The sequence below is a fragment of the Eschrichtius robustus genome, chromosome 1, assembly GCF_028021215.1.
Source record: "Eschrichtius robustus isolate mEscRob2 chromosome 1, mEscRob2.pri, whole genome shotgun sequence".
Lineage (NCBI taxonomy): Eukaryota > Metazoa > Chordata > Mammalia > Artiodactyla > Eschrichtiidae > Eschrichtius > Eschrichtius robustus.
In genome coordinates this window covers 193,814,922-193,836,168 of record NC_090824.1, presented here as the reverse complement: position 1 = coordinate 193,836,168, position 21,247 = coordinate 193,814,922, and the positions used below count along the sequence as shown (strand labels likewise).

Below are 21,247 nucleotides of genomic sequence, written 5' to 3'. Positions count from 1 at the left end.
CTTGTGGAAAGAGAAGGCTAATGAGGTAGAAGGTATTTTCCCACATTTAGATTACAGTAAGAACTAAACCCTTGGAAACAGCCCAATATGTAAGAAAGGGGACTTGGTTAGCAAACTCTAGGCCAGAAGCTAGCAGAGGGAATCGTCCGGGTCCTACTGCAGCTGGGCCCGCGTTGCTCGGGGCTTGTTGGTCAGCCACTGCCAGGAGCCAGCCGCCCTCTGCTGCTGACACCCACGGGAATATTGGAACTGTTGGCCGGTCCCGCCGTGACCTCTACCCAATGCTCCAGCCTCAGTAGCTACCGCTGCCTGCCTCCTTGGCTGACCTTTATAATGATAAGGATCACGGTCAGGTTTCCGCCCCTCACTGATCATAAACTTCTAGGGCAGCTTTGAGCTCGGAGCCCTCCAAGGGCTTCTCGGTGACGTACCGCTTTGACCAGAGATGATGTGGCTTTAAAGAACTTCTGACAGGTGTTTCCTCCATCAGCCCCAGGAGGGGAAGGAAGGTGCAGGGCAAGGGATGAAGCTTCTGCGTTGATGAGGAGGCGGAAATCCTGCTGGAGGTCAGGCCGTGGCAAAGCCAGATGATGACGGCGGCAAGGTTAGCTTCTTGCTCTGGACTGTGCATCACGCTTGTGCAGGAAGCGGGTGAAGAAGTCGTGACTGGAGTCGCACAGATGAGCCACTGGCAAGACAGACTCACTCGTGGGCCTTCAAGAACCTGACCTATAGATAAAATCCGTTCTTGAGTTGGGCAGCCAGGTGATCAGCGTGTATCAGATGGGTGCCCCAATCCAGCATGAGAACAGCCTGTGGCCAGTACCTGGGAGAGTTTGAGTCTGCCTCAGCCCACCTGCCCCGCAGCTGTGGCTGTGAGTTCTCTTCCATCACCTGGGCACCGTGATGCTCCTTTGGGTTACCTTTTTCATAAACTGTGCCAAACTGCCTCATGTATTTTCTCTCCTGGGTAGTGCATTTCCCTCTAAATAAAGTGATTTGGTATCCCAAACAGAACACACATACACACCTACACACACACACTAAAGATCTGTTACCATTCAATAAAAGACAACTAGGCTAATAAAAAATGTTCACAAAAGAAGAGAGAAGACCCAATACCGCCAATAAATATCTAAACAGATATTCATCCAGTGGAAATGCATAAACAAGAGACGATATATTGTAGTAATTACCTGAATCCTGGAGTCTGATTGGCTGATTTGAGTCCTTGGCTCTGCCATTATTTAGCTGTGATTTTCAGCAAGTTACTTAACCTCTATGTCTTGTAGTTTCCTCTTCTATAAAATGGGATTAACTATAATTGTAGGACTTAACCTCACAAGGTTGTTGTGACAATTTACAAGGTTGATATATATAAGGTGCTTACACGGTGAGTGCACTAAAGTGTTAGCTGCTCTGACAACGACCATGACGATGATGACAATGACAGTGATGGTGGTGGGGATGGCGGCGGTGGTGGTGGTGATGATAGTGATAATGATGGTGATGATGATTGATGGTAATGATGGTGGGAGTGATGATGGTGATGATGACGGTGATGATGTGGATGATAGTTATGGGGGGGATGCCAGATTGTTTCCAAATTGCTTGTACCAGCATTATATAAATATTACCTTTCCTCACATTCTTCTGATGTTATTAGACTTGAAAATGTTTGGTGAGTCAGTGGATAAAAAGTAGAATCTGAAGTGGTTTCATTTTCAGTTTCCTTGCTGCTGGTGAGGTTGAGCATCCTTTCATAAGTTTATTGGTTGTTAGGGTTTCCTCTTCTGTGAATCATTTATTCATATCCTCAGCCCATTCATCTCTCAGTGTTTTGTCTTCCTATTGATTTTTACATTGATTTCTCATTCACCCAGCAAATATTTATTTTATACCTCAGACACTGTTTTAGGTGCTAAGAATACAATGGAAAAGGCTGTCTTATGGATCTTATGTTCTAGTCAGAGGAAGACAAATAAATAATACGTTTTTAGCTAGTGATAAGTTATATGAAGAAAAATAAAGCAGGATAATCATAATAATAGCTAGCATTGACTGAGTGATTTCTTTTTGCCAACTATTGATACTAATGCATTCGCTCATTTTATCCTGACAATTTTTGTAACACCATTCATTGAAAGCTTCATCCTTTTGCAGGTATGGAAACTGAAGCACGGAGAGGTTAAGTAAAATATTCCAAGTCACACAGCTAGGAAGTAGTGGAGCCAGGATTCAACACCAGGTGGTCTGACTCTAGCTAATGCCTGCAGTCCTGACCAGGATATTATGTTGCCTGTCTATACTATGCTGGAGATAAAATGTGAATGGGAAAAGAGCTTTTTATATGTTCTGACTTAATATTTTATCATGTGCTTTATAAATACCTCCCCTACTTCTGTAGTTTTAAAATTTTGTCAATAATCACTTTGCCACAAAATATTTAACTTTGATGTAGTAAAGTTACCCCTTTTTATCTTACGGTTTGTACTTTTGGGTCCTTATTTAAGAAATTCTTTTCTTCACTGATATTATGAAGTTATTGTCATTCTTCCGCTTATTCATGCAACAAATATTTATTTGACCATATATGCCAGACGCTGTACTAGGCATGGATAGATGTTAGCAAAACCGACAAAAATCACTGCCTTGGGTCTTAATCATTGCCTTAATCACCGCCTTCGGTTTTGTTTTCCACGTTTGGGTATTTAACTTATTTGGAATTTGTTTTTATAATTCTTGGGTAGTAGCAAACTAATTTAATGTTTTCTGTATAGAAAGTCAGTTTTTCTGATACTATCTATTTAAAAGTTTATGTTTTCACTACTGATTCGTGATGTAATCATTATCATATATCAAGTTCTTGTATGCTGTGAGTTGTAGCAGGTCTGTCTACTCCATTTCTTTGATCTATTTATCTGTTCTTGAGCTCTGTTGTATCTTAGTAATGTTTTAGTTGCAGAGGCATTGTGGCTTTTATAAACAACTTAGAAAATGCATGAAAATACAGCAGCGATTAAAATCACCTATAATCCCACCATTTTCTATGCAGGAAGTTGGAAATCAAGGGGGAAAATTTTGTAAAATAATTATAATATCAAACTACTAATGGTCCTTGTGGGGAGGAGCTAAGTGATCTCTCTGGTGGAATCCTGTGAAATCTAAAATTTTTCTTATCTTTGGGGTTCACATACTGTGAATCGAGCTCTTAAAATTAATGTATTAGTTATGACAGGCTAAGCTGCTGTAACCCTATGGTGGACCCTGTGGTGACCCTATGGTGTCATTGCTCAACACGATGGAAGGTCTTTCCTTTTTTTTGTTTGGCCACGCCATGCGGCATGTGGGATCTTAGTTCCCCGACCAGGGATGGAACCCACACCCCCTTGCGTTGGAAGCGCCAAGTCTTAACCACTGGACCACCAGGGAAGTCCCAGTTTTTTTCCGTATTGATGGGACAGTCCCAGACAGGTGTTCAGGTGGACGGCAGGGGGAACTTCCCTTTATCCTGTCCATCAGAGGCTGCCTTCTCCTGTCACGTGGCTCTGCCGTCCTCTACTGTCTCATCCTACACCTGCCTTCAGTCGGCCCAGGGGAGGGAGAGCGTGGAGGAGCACTCCCGGGAGCCTGTCCGGGCCAGCAGGAAGTGGCAGGCCCGCTTCCACTCCCATCCCGCTGGCTGGGACTCAGTCACATGGCCATACCTGACTGCCAGCAGTGGGGAAGTGTGGTCTCGCTGACACGCTGTGAGCTCCCGGACGAAGCGGGGATGGATCTTTGTGGGCAGCTGGCGGTCTCTCTCTCACTTGTTTCTCCTGGGGCAACTGTAAAACGTTTACAGTTTCCTGTAAAATGTGTTACTTTGCTCATTCCATTAAGTCCTGTCTGCAGAATCCCTGAATATATCTCTGAAGAGATTTCCTGGATGTGCTTATTAAATTTAGTTTGACATTTCCGTGGCTGACAAGGAGTTTGTTGGTTTACACTTGGGGTTTGAACGTGCCAAAGATTCTCTTTAGGCACAGACGGAAGTATCTTTCCTTCCTGGGGTAGCAAAATGGAGAGGCTTTTCCTTATGGATTTTTTGTACGAATTCTTGGGGAGGTGGGAAATGGAACTTCTGTTCTTAAAGAGCCAAGAGAGCTTTGTAAAAGGGCTGCATGATTTCCATGGTTAAACGTCTGGGATTCAGTAATCAGCCTCAGGCACTTAGAGTCTGAATCTTTTTCTTCCTCAGATTTCGAAGAAGAATCTTCTTGAGCTGGGATTTTCCTCTATTATCCTGAGCCCTTTGCAGCATCTTACCAGCCCCCCGGGGACAGGAATTTCACCTGCCACTTTTTCAACAGCTTTGATGAGATATAGTCCACATACCCTGTGATTCACCCATTTAAAGTGTACAATCCAGTGGCTTTCAGTATATTCACAGAGTTGTACAACTATCCCCCCAATCAATTTTAGAACATTTTCGTCACCCCAGACTGAAACCCCGCATCCCTCCTCATCCTCCCAGCCCCTGACACCAACCACCGATCTACTTTCTCTCTCTAGATTTGCCTGTTCTGAGCATTTCATATACATGGAGTCATACAGTGTATGGCCCTTTGTGACTGGCTTCTTTCATTCAGTGTAATGTTTTCACAGCTCGTCCATGTTGTTGCTTGTATCAATACTTTCTTTTATTTACAATTTTTTTATTGCTGAATAACATTTATTATATGGATATACCACATTTTCTTTATTCATTCATCAGTTGATGGATATTTGGGTGGTTTATACTTTTTGGCAGTTATGAAGAATGTTGCTATGAACATTTGTATACAAGTGTCTGTGTGCACAAATATTTTCGTTTCTCTTAGTCATAGACCTAGGAGTGGAACTGCTGAGTCATGTGGTAAATCTTTGTTTAGCATTTTGAGGAACTGCCACGCTGTTTTCCAAAGCGCCTGCACCATTTTCCATTCCCACCAGCAGTGTGTGAGGGTTCCAGGTTCTCCACATCCTCGCCAACACTTGTTATTATCTTTTTTGGTTACAGTTGTCCTAGTGAGGGGCTAGTGGTATGCCTGTCAGCTCTGATTCCCAAATTCCAGTCTCTTTGAGGCTAGACCTCTTCCACCCTTCCCCTGCACCCAACACAGTGCTGAGTACATAGTAGATGGCGCAGTAAATACATGATAATAGGCTGCAATCAACTTTACCATGCAGGTTGGGGGAATTGTAGCTTTCAGAGATATTCTACTTCCTGGCAGTGTGTGATTGGAGCTACCCCAAGAATTATTCATTCATTCAACAAACATTTGTTATAAAAATCTACTAGTGTCAGGCATTAAAACATTAGCGATCTTAGGGATACACATAGGAATAGCTTTCTTCTGTACCCTGCACACACTGACACGAATGCGCACATAAATCACATAAGCACAGCACAGCAAGTTCACCACTTTATGAGGTGCCAACCCTGGGAACACTGAGGGAGGAAAACCCGAAATAGTCAGACTCCCAAATCAGAGAATGTACAAAACCGTACCATCCATGGCATATTTCTAGCTCTGGTATCTGGCTGTGATATGTTTGTTTAAGCCCAATTGCTAGTCAGATATTTATGGAAGTCCTTAACTACTAGATGATTTTAAACATAAACATCACAATATATAGTACAGATTTGATTCTACTGATGGAAACAAACTGCTCATTTGGGGGTGGGAACGCATTACTGTTTTTAGACCACGAGGGTGCCACTTGGCGGGGTCTTCTCGTATCTCCAAAAATGAGCACTAGTTTCTATTCCAGGATTAGGGAGAACAGGGAAACGCGAATCTATAGCTCATGCGCTTGTCTTTTAAACACTTTTTCTCACTATTGAACATGGCTTTCATGCTTTGACTCTACAGAGGAATGAATTACTTTAACTCAGAAAGTTTTCTGATTTTAATACATGAATAACTGCCAGAAAGAAGCGTCTGTCTGTGACCTAGATTTTGGGTGATGAGGCTGGCCCTTGGGATCCTCTGAGTGGCGAAGACCAAGCCCACAATTCTGTCACGTTAAGTCAGCAAAACTTGGTCTCCCCCGGCACTACCTGCAGCACGTGGGGACCTCTACCCCTCAGAGGCCTCTCGGGCCCCAGCTGACGGAGGCCCATGCCCTCCCGATGCGTCATCTTGACAAGGCTCTGGGGCTCGCTGGGAGGGGAAGTCAGCAAAGAAGGAGGTGTGGCGGCCCTCACGTGCTCTCACCTGGGAGCAGGACCTGTTCCACCTCCTCAGCTTCCATTGGCTCAGCCTGCTCGGGCCTACCTTTCTCACTTGGGGGGGGTGGGGGGGTGGGATGCGGAGTGTATTCGTCATCCTCTGGAACGTCCACAGGAGGGGAATTCAGAAATATCCGTGAGCACAGACAGTGTTTACCTGAGTAGGAAAACCCCAGTTCTCCTTCTGTGTTCTCCTGACTGTCACTGCTGTCACCCTCAGCGCTTCGGACACCAGGTGTCGGGGGCTCCCCACACCGAGCATTCCTGCAGCGCTAGCACGGGCTGGGGTCCTACCATATAACTCGATTCTGACACTGTCTGCCTGGAGGCGGCGTCAGATCCCACAGGTTGAGGGCTCAGTCCCGCCAGACTGCCCCCTCCCCGCTTCAGATGCCAATCCTAAGTCCAGGTTGTCACCTGTGCTTCTGACCGACCAGCTACAAATTGGAGTTGCCTAAGAACCCCTCCTCGGATTCGATTAATTTGAATCCACGGAACTCAGGAAAACACTTTTTACCGTTCACCAGTTGATTGTGAAAGAACGTGGTAAAGGATACAGATGAACACCCAGATGGGCGAGGTGTGCGGGGGACGGGTGCCCGTGCCCTGTCCGGGCACCACCCTCCCAACACCTCCACGTGTTCACCAACCTGGAAGCTCTCTGAACCCTGCACTTCTGGGGACTTTTATGAAGGCTTATGATCGATCATTAACTGCATTCCCAGCCCCTCTCCCCTCTCTGGAGAACTGGGGACGGAGCTGAAAATTTCAGGCTTCTGATCATGGCTTGGTCTTTGTTGTGACCATCCAGGAGCCCACGCAGAGGCACCTCACTGGAGCAAAAGACATTGCTCGCTCCCAGGAAATTCCAAGGGTTTTAGGAGCTCTGTGCCAGGGACTGGGGTCAAAGACCAATGTATATTTTCTCTATTATTTCACACGTTTTTTAAAGAAATGGGAGACCTTCTGTTCTTAGGGAGCTTACACTCTAGTGGGGAAAGAGGTAAGAGCACCGGCTTTTGAGTGTACTAGATGGGAGGGTACTCAGAGGGCAGAAGGGTCACTGAGTTAGGAGCACCTACTTCAGGTTAGAAAGCAGCAAGAAGGGTTCTCGGAAGAGGTGATTCTTGGCCCAAATCTTTTTTTTTTTCCTGAGGTATAGTTGATTTACAATGTTGTGTGAATTTCTGCTGTACAAAAAAGTGATTCAGTTATACATATATACATATACATTCTTTTTTTTTTCTTTTCCATTATGGTTTATCACAGGATATTGAATATAGTTCTCTGTGCTATATAGTAGGACCTTGTTGTTTATCCATTCTATATATAAAAGCTCACATCTGCTCACCCCAAACTCCAACTCCACCCCTCCCCCAGCCCCCTCCCCCTTGGCAACCACGTGTCTGTTCTCTATGTCCGTGATTCTGTTTCTGTTTCATAGGCAAGTTCATTTGTGTCATATTTGAGATTACACATATAAGTGATATCATATGGTATTTGTCTTTCTCTTTCTGACTTACTTCACTTAGTATGATAATCTCTAGCTCCATTCATGTTGCTGCAAATGGCTTTTATTTAATTCTTTTTTATGGCTGAGTAGTACTCCATTGTATATATGGAATACCACATCTTCTTTATTCATCTGTCGATGGACATTTAGGTTGTTTCCACATATTGGCTATCATGAAGAGTGCTGCTATGAACGTAGGGGTACGTGTATCTTTTTTTTTTTTTGGAATTTTCCCATTCACTTTTTTTTTTTTAATTATTTACTTTTATTTATTTATTTATATATGGCTGTGCTGGGTCTTCGTTTCTGTGCGAGGGCTTTCTCTAGTTGCGGCGAGCGGGGGCCACTCCTCATCGCGGTGCGCGGGCCTCTCACTGTCGCGGCCTCTCGTTGCGCAGCACAGGCTCCAGACACGCAGGCTCAGTAGTTGTGGCTCACGGGTCTAGCTGCTCTGCGGCATGTGGGATCTTCCCAGACCAGGGCTCGAACCCGTGTCCCCTGCATTGGCAGGCAGACTCTCAACCACTGTGCCACCAGGGAAGCCCACGTGTATCTTTTTTGAATTATAGTTTTGTCTGGATATATGCCCAGGAGTGGGATTGCTGGATCATATGGCAACTCTATTTTTATTTTTCTGAGAAACCTCCATACTGTCTTCCACAGTGGCTGCACCAACTTACATTCCCACCAACAGTGCAGGAGGGTCCCCTTTTCTCCACACCCCCTCCAGCATTTATTGTTTGTAGATTTTGTGATGGTGGCCTTTCTGACTGGTGTGAGGTGATACCTCATTGTAGTTTTGATTTGCATTTCTCTAATAATTAGCGGTGGGGAGCATCCTTTCACGTGTCTATTGTCTTGGCCTAAATCTTGAACGAAAAGCAATCTGCCAGGAAATGAAGGAGAGAAGGGTGTCCTGGCAGAGGAAACAGCATGCCTACATGTGTAATAATAACAGTACCTATCAGTCACTGAGTGGCTTACTCCACGCCAGACGCTAAGCTGCACAATGTGCAGGCTCCGCCTCGTTTAATTTCCCATAAGCCTCCCATCTGTGTGTTGTCTGTGGCCTTAAGAATATATGCTCCATAGGACAGGACGTTGCTTTGTTCATTGCTGTATCTTTATGTTCCAGTAACTTGCTGTTTAATAAGCCAGCAACCATTTTATTCGGCTCACAGATGCTGTGGGTTAGGAATTTGGAAAGGGCATGGCTGGAGGGAGTTCTGGCTGGGGGTCTCATGGGGTCACAGTCAGATTTCAGCTGAGGCTGCAGTCAGCTGAAGGCACGCCTGCAGTGGGCGCCCAGGGGGGCTCACTCACGTGACTGTCCGTCCACGCTGGCTGTTGACTAGAGCCCAGCCACGTGGCCTCACCAGCAGGCGCATCTCTAGCAGTGGGTGGGAGCTTCTCGCCTGGACTGGGAAGTCATATATTGACACATCTGTTGTGAATGATTGGCTGTGAGTCACAAGCCCGTCCACATTCAAGGGGAGGGGAGCTAGATTCCATCGTTCATTGGGAGGAGTCCTAGAAAATTTGAGGATGTATTGAAAGCTACCACAGTCCATCTTCTGGCCATCAAAAGGATGCACATTCTCCCCCAGGTAGAATACATTTACCCTCTCTGAGGCTCTCCCACAAATCATATCGCGTTTTGGCTTATATATGAGGCTCAGGCTTGAAGTGCAGGACCTCATCATCTAAACCAAGTCTAGGTGGATGAGGGCCCTCAGAGTCCATCTCAGTACCCGTGAACTGAGCAGGTATGTTGTCTGCTCCCCACACGCCCGTTGTGGAAGGACGGACAGATATAGGGGAGCCACGGTGGCGGTTCCATTCAAAAAGGGGGGAAGTAGCACAGCACAGCCAGTGGTCCATAGCAGTTCTGAAATCCAACCAGGAACCTGTCGCCAGTCCCTTGGTTTGAGTTCAGTCCTAATCTTCAGGAGCTGCTCTCCATGGCTCTGGCCTCCGTCCCTTGGGCTCTGGGTTCTGCCCTTTAAATCCTCCTTCCAAAAGAAAAGATGACTTTGCATCTGAGTGAGTGACCTTCTCTGTCTGCTTCCTGCCTGTAAAAGGCTGAGGGTCCAAAGGCCTCTTTGCATTCTGTCCTGCTCTGGTCTCTTTCAAGCTGGTGTAATTCTTTAAAAAATGTACTGGACTTCCTGTTTCAATGTATAATCCAGTGGTCCCCAACCTTTTTGGCACCATGGACCAGTTTCATGGAAGAGAGTTTTTCCACGTACGGGGAGGGGTGGGGGGATGGGTCAGGCGGCAGTGCAAGTGATGGGGAGAGGCAGATGAAGCTTCGCTCACTCACCCGCCGCTCACCTCCAGCCGTGTGGCCCGGTTCCCAACAGGCTGCAGACGGGTACCAGTCTACGGCCCGGGGGTTGGGGACCCCTGGTATAATCCACTGTACTGTACAAAAGCCACACCCACGAATCTCTTCTTCAAGATAAGCTTTTCTCTACCTTGGTCTTTATGTGAGGTTGAACGTCTGGAAGATTTAGAAGCCGTACTGTTTAGAGAGCGAATAGAAGAAGCACATCAGAAACTGAGAGGGCGTTTTGTCTGTTTGGAATGGTCTGTGGAGCACCACCTTGGATCTTTCTGAGGTCCTGGCCACAGCTCCATTCCAGGTTTGACTTTCTGTCCTGAGACCATTTCTTAATTTGTGCAGCCTTTGCCTTCCGGAGATGCTGGGGATGAGGGACAGTTTAATTTTGAGTCTAGCAAGTCCTGCCTGGGTTCATGTACTCTCTAAATTCCTCTCAGCTGCTGAGCAGCTCATTCTTGAGTTAATCTCTCTCTGCTCTCATTTTCTTAGAGGACAGCTGGGAGAAGCCAGCACAATTTCAACCATCTGCCCAGAAATCATTTTAGATTTCCATGCTCATTAGGTCCTTTTTCTATTTCCCACGTTATCTCTGGCAGCGGTTTTATAAACATTCCTCTACTACGTAACGAGGGTCGCCTTCCGTCGATCTTCCCATATCATTTCCTTTATTTTCCCAAGCCCTCACCACCAGCCTCCTTGAGACCGTCAGGCTTTTGCTTACAGTCGCCATAGGGTCTTTCCACCTGGTCTGAAAGCCAGGGCCGTGCGTTTTGGGTTTTTGTTACAGCAGCCCTCCACTTTCACACCCCACCTTTCTGGCTGAGTTTTTTTTTGCTGCATGCAACATTGTTACAGGCCTGGTGACACAAAACAACCGTTGCTTTATCAGGCTTGCAGATCCGGTGGGTGAGGAGGTTGGGAAAGGCAATTTCCTCATCGAGGGTCTCTTGTGCATTTATAGACAGATGTTGCCTTGGGCTGGAGTCTTCTGCAGGCTTGACCACGCCGGGCATTCATGAGGGCTCCCTCCCGTGGCTGCAGTGGGTGGTCTCAGGGCAGTCAGACCTCTCACGTGGCTCCTGGCTGCCCCCAGACCTGAGCATCCCAAGGGAGCCATGTGGAAACTGCGTGGTCTTTTGTGACTGAGTCTCAGCAGTCATATAGTGTCACTGACACAGGTTACGAGCAAGTGACGAGCCTGCCGAGACTCCAGAGGAGGGACAGAGACCCCCCACCTCTCGATGGGAGACGCATCGAAGAATCGGAAGACATGTTTCGACACCGCTTGCACCTGGGACAGCATCTGGCAACAAGAAGACCTTCATTGTATCCAATGAGTAGGCACTTCCGTCCCTCTTATCGTATCTGCTCGTTAGTCTTTGGGCGCTACAGTGTGACCCCTGTAATAACAAGCTACGTTATAATGGGGCAGTCTTGTATTTGAAACGTAGTTTTTGAAAAGTAGAAATACAGGACTTCACATTGCTACACATTGTATGCCAAATGAATTAGAAAGCTAACTATTTTCCCCCCAAAGTCATAAAGCTAAAAGAGAAAAAGTTATAGAAGGCTACTTAACGTAATTTTGGAATCGGGAAGACTTTCTAGGCAAGATTGAAAAGCCAAAAAGCCACAAGGGAAAAATTTTAGATATTAGACCCCATAAAATTTTCAAGTGTCTGTACAGGAAAAAATACCACAAATTAAGTGGAATGCTAAAAACTAAACTGCGTAAAGTATTTACAGTCTAAACAGTAGACAGCAAACTAGGCAATGGAATATAAGCAGAGGGTAGTATCTCTCATAGGCCTATGGTGAGGCTTAAATGAGATTGAAGTGCCCAAAGTAAAAATTCTTAATAAATGACAAGTTCTATCCATGCTTTTATAAAGGGCACCTACAAATCATTTTTTTTTTAAGATGGCTAATGGAAAAAGATTATGAATGAGCTATTCGTGGAAAAATATAAATGGTCTGTAAACATATAAAAAGATATGTAGGGCTTCCCTGGTGTGCAGTGGTTGAGAATCCGCCTGCCAGTGCAGGGGACACGGGTTCAATCCCTGGTCCGGGAAGACCCCACATGCCGCGGAGCAACTAAGCCCGTGCGCCACAACCGCTGAGCCTGTGCTCTAGAGCCCGCGAGCCACAACTACTGAGCCCATGCGCCTCAACTACTGAAGCCCGTGCGCCTAGAGCCCGTGCTCCACAACAAGAGAAGCCACTGCTGTGAGAAGCCCACACGCCGCAGTGAAGAGTAGCCCTGGCTCACACAACTAGAGAAGGCCCATGCACAGCAACAAAGACCCAATGCAGCCAAAAATAAAATAAATAAATTTATTTAAAAAAAAAAAAAAGATATGTAGCCTCACCCCTGGTTAACTAAAGGAACATTTAATCTACAGTGAAATGTTTTGCTACCTATCAGATTGTCAGGTATGAAAAAGAATGGTTATATTTCAGTGCTGGCAAAGATGTAGGGAAATTGCTGTTCTCATTTACTGTTCGGTCCTTTGTTCTTCTACAGGTAAGGTAATTTTTCCTCTCTGGCTCCATTCAGCTTTGATTTTCTGTAGTTTGAAAATGATTTGCCAAGGTGCCGTTTTGGGGGCATTTATCCTGTTTGGCGTTCTCTGAGCTTCTTGGACCTGTGGGTTAGCCCCTGCTGTTGACTTGGGGAAATCCTCAGTCATTATTGTTTCAAGTATTTCTCCTGATTCTTTCTCTCTTCTCCTTCTGGTGCTCCCATTACACATATATTATATTCTCCGTAGTTTTCCCACAGTCCTCAGACGTTCTGTTCTGTTTTTTCCATCTTTGTTCTCTTTGCTTTTCAGGTTTAGGGGGGTCTCTGAGGTTTCCACTGCTATATCCTCAAGCTCAGAGATTCTTTCCTCAGCCACGTCCAGTCTACTAATAAGCCCATCAAAGACATTCTTCATTTCTGTCACAGCGTTTTTGATTCTTCTTGGTTCTTTCTTAGGATTTCCATCTCTGCTTACATCGCCCGTCTGTTCTCGTATGCTGTCTACTCTGTCCATTTGAGCCCTTAGCATATTAATCATAGTTGTTTCAAATCCCAGGCCCGATCATTCCACCGTCCCTGCCACGTCTGGCTCTGATGCTTGCTGTATCTTTTCCAACCGCGTTTTTGGCCTTTTGGAATGCCTCGTAGTTTTTTCTTGATAGCCAGACGTGATGTCCTGGGTAAAAGGAGCTGCTGTAAGTAGGCCTTTGGTCATGCGGTGGTGAGGCGTGTGGGGTGGGAGGCATTGCAGGGTCCTGTGATCCGGCCTCAGGCTTTTAGTGAGCCTGCGCCTCTGGACCGTGAGGTCACAAATGTGAACAGGATGGCTAACGGGGGCTGGAGCCAGGTATTTCTTTCCCCCAGATTAGTTAAGCTCTGACCGTAGCCCAGCTGCTTAGGCTCTGGTTGACTAGTTTCTGCTGAGGACAGGCCTTGTTAAGAAGCACAGAATGTCTGGCCGATTTCAGAAATGATTCCTCTTCCCCTCCCTCTACCAGAAGCACGAGGGGATTTTTCTCCGCTCTCCACTGTGGGAACCTGACTGCGCTCCTGGGGGTAAAACTCACACAAGCGTGGGAGACCCCTGTGACTGGGCTCGTAACTCCCTGGCTTGTCCACCTGTAGCCTCCAGGGCTCTGTGAATTACGGTCCAGGGGTTCGTGCCTGAGCGCTGGCTCCCATGGAGGTTTCCACGCTGAGTCTCTGCTCCCAGAAGCTGTCTCTCCAATCTTGGGGGCAGCAGTTTGTCCTGTCTCCTTGCCTCCCTCCCTTAGGGATCTCAGAAGAACTGTTGATTTTTCAGTCTGCTGGGATGGAGTGGTGACTTCCAAGCTCCTTGTATTCAGAACCAGAAACTGATTTACTGTTGGTATAGTGGAAACTGGAATAGTAATTAGTAAAGCAGGCTTAACTATCCACTAAAACTAAAGATGTGCATGCCCTCTGACCTCACATTTCCACCTTTGGACATACTAGCATGAATGCACAAAGATGTAAGTACCAGAATATTTTTTTGCAGCAGCATATTTTATATAGGAATGGTTACATAAAATATGATACACTAACACAGTGGAATGCTACCCAGTTGCTAAAAAGAAATGAGGTAGCTCAATATATCCTGACATGGAAAGAAAGAAATCCAAGGCACATTTGTTAAGTGGAAGGAGAAAAAAAGCCAAGTTTCAAAATAGTGTGTTTAAGATTCAGTTTTTGTTGAAAACTTACTCGTAGTAAAAACGAAGGCATGCTTAGAGAAGAAAGACTATTTTAGAAGAATTTATACCAGAAGAACTATTGGCTGCCTTTGAGGGACCCTGTTATAAGGCTGTTAATTAATGACATTTGTGTCTTATATAATGAGTATGTATTTGATAATTAGGTAAAAATTCAAGAAAGAAAATAGGAACAGATAGAGCTAATTAAGAACAATAGAACAGAATTGCTTATTTCCATCACTTTTCCCTGCATCAGGGGATAATGCAATAATAATCTCTGACTCAAAATTTGAATTTACCTTCTGGGAATACTGGGGGAGAGTAGGCCCAAAGAAAGAGAAATTTTAAATCTCCTTGTGCCTCTTTTTCTCTTTCAGAAGATTACAGCTCTAAGATGACAAGGGTTCCAAACAAATGTTTTACCAGTGAACTCATTTTTTTTCTTGTAGAGTTTTTTTATTGTTAATCCTTCTAATAGAAGTCTTTATTAGAAAAAGTGCCACCCCCAGCAGAGATGCCCTTTCTTTGGTTCTCTTGTGTCAAGATTCGTGGTTTGTTGTGCCCAAGAGATGTTTATAATGGAATATTTTACGACATGTATCTCTCCCTGAAAAGGCTGATTAAAAAGTAAGTTAGTGGAGCAGTGATACCTGTGAAAGCTATTTGACTTTGGTGATAAAATAGAGTTTATTGCTACAGTTTTCCTGCTTAAATGACATCTAAGCACCCTGCAGGATGACTGAGCGTAGACTAATATTCTTCTGGGTTCCTGGACCCAGTTCCAGTGGGGAGGTAGGGGTGGAGGGTTCCCACATAGCCCCAAGCAATTCTCAGACGCCAGCTGGGTGTCCTGAAATTCATCTCAGTTCTGACACCGTCTACGCAGAGAAAGCATCAGATCCCACAGGTTAGGGGCTCAGTCCCACGAGACTATCCCCCCCGACCCCTCCAAGGCATAAACCCAGGTTGTCACATGTGCTTCTGCCCGGGCTACAGACTGGAGGTTCCTAAGACCCCCCTCCTTAGGTTCGGTCAATTTGCTAGAGCAGCTCACAGAACTCGAGAGAAACATTTACTTTCTAGATCACCTGTTTATTATAAAAGGATGTAACTCAGAAACAGCCAGATAGAAGAGATGCACAGGGCAAGGTATGGGGAAGGGGCGCAGAGCTTCCATGTCCTCTCCAGGCGCCACTGTCCCCAAATCTCCACGTGGAGAGAAATCACCAACCTGGAAGCTCTCTGAACCCCCATCCTGTTGGGTTTTTATGGAGGCTTCCTTACATAGGCATGATTGATTACATCATTGGCCATTGGTGTTCGATTCAACCTCCAGCCCCAGGGAGATGAGATTGAAAATTCCAGCCCTCTAGTCACAGGGTTGGCTCCCCTGGCGACCTGCCCCCATCCTTAGGTGCTTCCAGAAGTGACCTCCTTAACATGACATAAGGGACACCTTTAAGTTCTAATCTTTTAGGAAACTCCAAGGGTTTTGGAAGCTGTGACCCAGGAGCCATGGATCAAGGCCAAGTACAGATGAAAAAAATATATTTTGGTCATCTGAAAAAGTATATGTTTTTTATCAATCAGAATATTGCACGTCCTAACGTAGTTTTTCCCTCCTGTGTATAACATGTGTTTTTCCTAAATGATTAATTTCATGCAATTCAGATTTTACATAATGACCTGTTGTTGTTTTTACAAACCCTGTGAATTTCCTAACAGAAGTCCCGGAGGTGATTTGGGTGCCAAAAAGAAAAAGAAGAAACAGAAGAGAAAAAAGGAGAAACCGAATTCCGGAGGCACCAAGTCAGACTCGGCATCTGATTCCCAGGAGATTAAAATTCAGCCGCCTTCAAAAGTGAGAACCATGCTTTATTTTAACCTCCGTGGTGTCCCATGCGTGTGAAAGCGGGTCCGGGCAGCTTAGGCGAGTGCCCTGTTGGGTCAGAGGTGTAGTTAGGGTGTTGCCGTGACTGTGTGCTGCGTGGTCACAGCAGGGTATTTACAGCCTTCCCAGAACTGACGCTGGCACCCAGAAAACTAAGAGGTCTGTGCTGGGCTTCTGTGTGTGGGGGTATTCTGCCCGCATCCCCCCTTTCTCAGTGAATTAGTACGTAGGTTGTAGTCATAGAAGAAAGTCTCACCGTGACCTTGTTAGGTTTTTGTTTCTGGTTTTTAGGGGGTTTTTTTGTAGTTACGCTTAATATTTGATTCCCTTTTGTTCAGAAGATATTCACATTTTCATTTTTCTGGGTGTCTAATTACCTGAATAGCACAGCACCATCTTGCAGCAGGTTTCAGCAGGAGCAACCGTGGGTAAGTCTCACGTTGACTTTGCCTTGGACCAGTCTGCAGCGGCCATTCTTCATTCTATTGCCAAGGGTAGGAAGTAACCCATTTTGGACCAAACCAGAAGTGGTCTCGCTGGGCCCTGCATCTTTGTATGCTTCTGGAGATGCCGATGCCAGGCGCCACTTCCCTGGGGCCACGCATCATCCTGGCTGTGAACAGAGACCTTGTGTGCTGGGCCCAAGGAAACACAGAGCCCTCGATGCCAGAAACTCACAGTGAAAAGGGGTAGAGGCAGAAGTATAACAAAGCAGAGGTTATCTGATTGTTGTAGCTCCAAGTAAGTTGGGTAGTGCATGGTATCATGGCAGGAGCTCAGTCCTGCCCCAAAGCTCTCAGGCTGTGAGCCTTTCCCAGGCTTTGCCCTTACTTAAGCTCATTTCATCTGCAACTTGGGGACATGCCTCCTCCCCAGCTCATAGGCTGTTAATGAGGTCACAATCAGACCATCTTTATAACATGGTTTTTATACCATGTAAAGCAGCGGTCCCCAACCTTTTCGGCACCAGGGACCGGTTTCGTGGAAGACAGTTTTTCCACGGACCAGGGCGGCGGGGGGATGGTTTCGGGATGATTCAAGCGCGTTACATTTATTGTGCACTTTATTTCTATTATTATTACATTGTAATATATAATGAAATAATTATACAGCTCACCACAATGCTGACAGGAGGCGGAGCTCAGGCGGTAACGAGAGCGATGGGGAGCGGCTGTAAATACAGATGAAGCTTCTCTCACTCGCCCGCCACTCACCTCCTGCTGTGCAGCCCGATTCCTAACAGGCCTCGGACCGGTCGGTACCAGTCCGTGGCCCTGGGGGTGGGACCTCTGCTGTGAAGCACAGTGTATACGTGGCAGTTGTTACCGTTACGCCAGTTTTGTGGGGTCTCAGGTTTTTCTCTTGCACAAACTTTACATCTTACGACGTTGAGTGAGTCTTGCAGGTAGTTTTGTTGTCGTTGTTACCTGTTTTACACATAAGGACCAGGAATCACTGAGAAGGAAAATTCCTTGCCCCAGTTTTTCCCTGATTGCCTTTGTGGGGCGAGAAGAAAGTGCAGTTTCCCTCACTAGCTTTTCAACTTGCTTCTCTGGTAATAAATAGTCTGTCCACAGACATAAGTTCCAAGGTAACTCATATAAGGTGCACCGTAAGCTGGCAACATACCTTTTCCATTTCTCATCATTGCTTCATCAGACAAATGTGGTGTTATTTACATGCAGTTGTGACCATCTCCTTATTCTTTCTGTCATCACCATCAGCTGCTGCCCAGCCCTGTACCCCTGGTGATTTAGGGCCCTTCCCCTGCCTCTGGTCACTTATAAGAAACTACAGAATGGGAATTTGGGATTAGCAGAGGCAAACTAGTATATGTAGGATGGATAAACAACAAAGTCCTACTGTATAGCGCAGGGAACTATATTCAATATCCTGTGACAAACCACAATGGAAAAGAATATGAAAAAAAAATACATATATGTATAACTGAGTCACTTTGCTGTACAGCAGGAGTTAACACAGCATTGTAAATCAGCTATACTTCTATAAATTTTTAAAAATTAAAAAATAAAATGAGTGGGTGGTTGGAATTAAAAAAAAAAAAGAAGAAAAAGAAACTACAGCCAGGCAAGGCAGGAGGAACTGCTACCATGATATGGTAGAGAAATTCTTTTCTTTTTTCATGAAGACTAAGTCAAAATTGTTTTAATTTGGGCTTTTCACTGCATTTTAAAAACTGCGGCTCCTTTCCCTGAAACTGATGCCAGCTCTACATTAACACCGTCAATTACAGTGACCTTTAGAGATTCTTCAGTTTAGAGAATATTGTGGTCTACGCTCAAGAACCAAAATAAAATGATATTTGGGTTCTTGTACACTTCTTAGTGATGAAGGACTTGAACATTTTTTCCAAGGTATTAAATTGGAAAATAATGGGCAAAGAGTACAGTTGGTGATTAGTATTTCCCAAGGAGCAGATACGGAGGAAAAGAGGCGTGTCTGACTCTTACACCAGAATATGATAGTGGGAGGCTAATGCGGGGTCCATACACATTCTCACCTTTCCGAACACCCCATCTGGTGCTGCTGTGGTAGGTGATTGGATAGGTTTAAGACTTTATCATAGCTGAGTTTTCCTCACTGCTCTGTCGCCATGGATTTGAAAGTTGTACTTACTTGAATCTACTCTGAGTGTCATCTATAAAAATATTGACTCACTATATTGTACACCTGAAGCTAATATAATATTGTGAATCAACCTAACTTCAATAAAAAACGAAAGCATTTAACAGTGAGCATTGGAATATGACTATTTCATGAATGGTGATTTCATGTAAAGACTGCTGGTCAACCTGCCAAGGCAGAAAGCACTCTGAAGGCTTCTTCATGCAGACGGGGTACCATCATTGGCTCCTTTGGAACAAAGATGCTGATGCATGTTTGTTACAAAAGGGTTGGAGTTTGATATAGTCCTGTTAGAGGATTTAACTCAAATAGCAGGAAAGAAGGGTTACCGTGGCAAACTCGGTGCAGATACTGTAGGTATATTTTTGTAAGACTGGGTTCTACTTGGCCTATTTTAAGATAAACGGGTGCATGTTCAAGCATTACTAGCTGAAATATGCTGTGCTCTCACCTTATGTAAGTTGCAGGTCTCCCAGTTGACTGTACTGTTGAGGGTTCAAGTGAATGTAAATTTCATTTTGCTAGAAATCAGTTACTTTTGTGTGGGAGGTTCAAAAGAGGCCCAAACAAGAGAAATATAAAGATACAGTAAATTACAACAACAAAATTATCTTGTTAAATTAGTGTGTGTCATTGGTATATATGAACCTGATGATTCAGACATCAATCAAAATGTAAGATAAACGGCTTACAAAATTTGTGGCAGTCCTGGGTGATGCTGTTAGACTTCCAAGAGGAGACATTAAGACTCCAAGCTACCTCTGGTTAGACTCCAGCACTTTGTTTCTTGGAATCATTTTAGGGGCAAGAATCTTAAGGGGACCCAGCGAGTAAAGCCACCACAGGATGGTCTGTATTAAATAAACCCTGTTTTGTACTGGGTCAAACAAGCAAGCTTCCCAGATTAAAAGATTTGCTCCAGACCACAGACTTCAGAGTCAAAACGGAACAGAAGTCCAGAGCTGCTGTTAATAAACCATTGAGGGTCGATGGTACCTTTCCTTGGTGCCCATGGTGTTGACATACAGGGAAACCGAAGACTCTGAGACGCCTTCTACCCAATTCTGAACCCACAGTGAAGAGCATTCTTTGTATGGCATCAAAATTCTAAAACTAAGAGATAATTTCACATGTTGAACAAACCTCACTGATTTCCATATTCAGTCTTACATGCCACTTGCTGATTTCAATTATAGTCTCATTTTCCATGAGGGATTTCCCAAAAAAGAGCTGCGGGATCTTCAGAGATGACAGGAATATTGGCTTTGAGGAAGGAACTTTAGTATTTAAAGGCATTGTCAATTTTATAGACTGAGGATATGTATTACTTAAAAGGGAGGTTATTTCCAACGCTTGGGTTGGGGAGAAAAGGCTTTTATGGTTGCAGAAGATCTGAATTCACAGAGGAAACTGCTCACCCTCGCTGTCTCTGGAGGAGCGTCAGAATTGGGAGAGGGCAGGGTGTGGTCCAGGAGAAGGCATCCTTAGAGAGTCCTTTCCTGATGAACTTCCTTCCCAGCCCAGCACTAAGTTCAGATTTCTTTCTTTCTTTTTGTGAACTAAAATTTCCCTTGTCTGCCTGGTTTCCATTCTAGAAGTTATTTCCCTTGTCCCCACGTTGCTCCTGCCGAGCATTAACCCCAACAGCGAAGCCAAGGCTGGAGTCTGACCGGCTGCTGTGTGATAGTAACATTTGCATGGCACGGCACTCCTCTCTGCTGCTCCGCCCACACGAGTGGTTAATGGTGAGGACCGAGGACCCTTTGCAGATGGGTGGGAAACTGAAGCAGAGAGTGCTTCGGTTTGCTTGAGAGTTCCCAGACTGTCAGAGCCCCATTGAAGCTACAGGACTGTTGTTGCCTTTAACCCAGTACGTTTGCTTGTATTTTAATACGTTAGCATGCTTGAGCCCAAGGGCCAGGCGTAGAGGAGGACTGTGCGTTTCTCCAGCGAACGCTGTATAGTCTCCAGTGCAGGTGCACGTGGACCTGCCCCAGGTTTGGGAGCAGCGGCAGCTTCCTCATATTTTGTGTCTGTGTGTCTTTGCTGTTGTAGAATCCCACCATTCCAATGCAGAAGTTGCAGGATATCCAGAGGGCAATGGAGCTGTTATCCGCATGCCAGGGCCCCGCCAGGAACATTGATGAGGCTGCCAAACACAGATACCAGTTTTGGGACACGCAGCCGGTACCCAAACTAAGTAAGCTTTTCTGCCTTTTCCCCCCAAAAACAAAGCTGGGTTAACAACAAACAAAAAAACATAAAAGAGACTTTACTTCACTTATATGATTTGTTTTAGACCGCAGATTCGAAATTTATACAAAAGTCATATTTTTCTTCCTAAAATAAGTGTTG

At 45.2% G+C, this 21,247-nt stretch overlaps 1 protein-coding gene across 1 annotated transcript in view; it reads left to right on the top strand.

The window, feature by feature from the left end:
* Positions 1-21,247, top strand: part of NMT2 (N-myristoyltransferase 2) — a 56,045-nt gene that overhangs the window by 12,052 nt on the left and 22,746 nt on the right. Inside the window, exons 2-3 of the mRNA XM_068561934.1 lie at positions 16,081-16,216; positions 20,948-21,092. Coding sequence (XP_068418035.1) covers positions 16,081-16,216; positions 20,948-21,092 — 281 coding nt within the window. The remainder of the gene's footprint in view (positions 1-16,080; positions 16,217-20,947; positions 21,093-21,247) is intronic.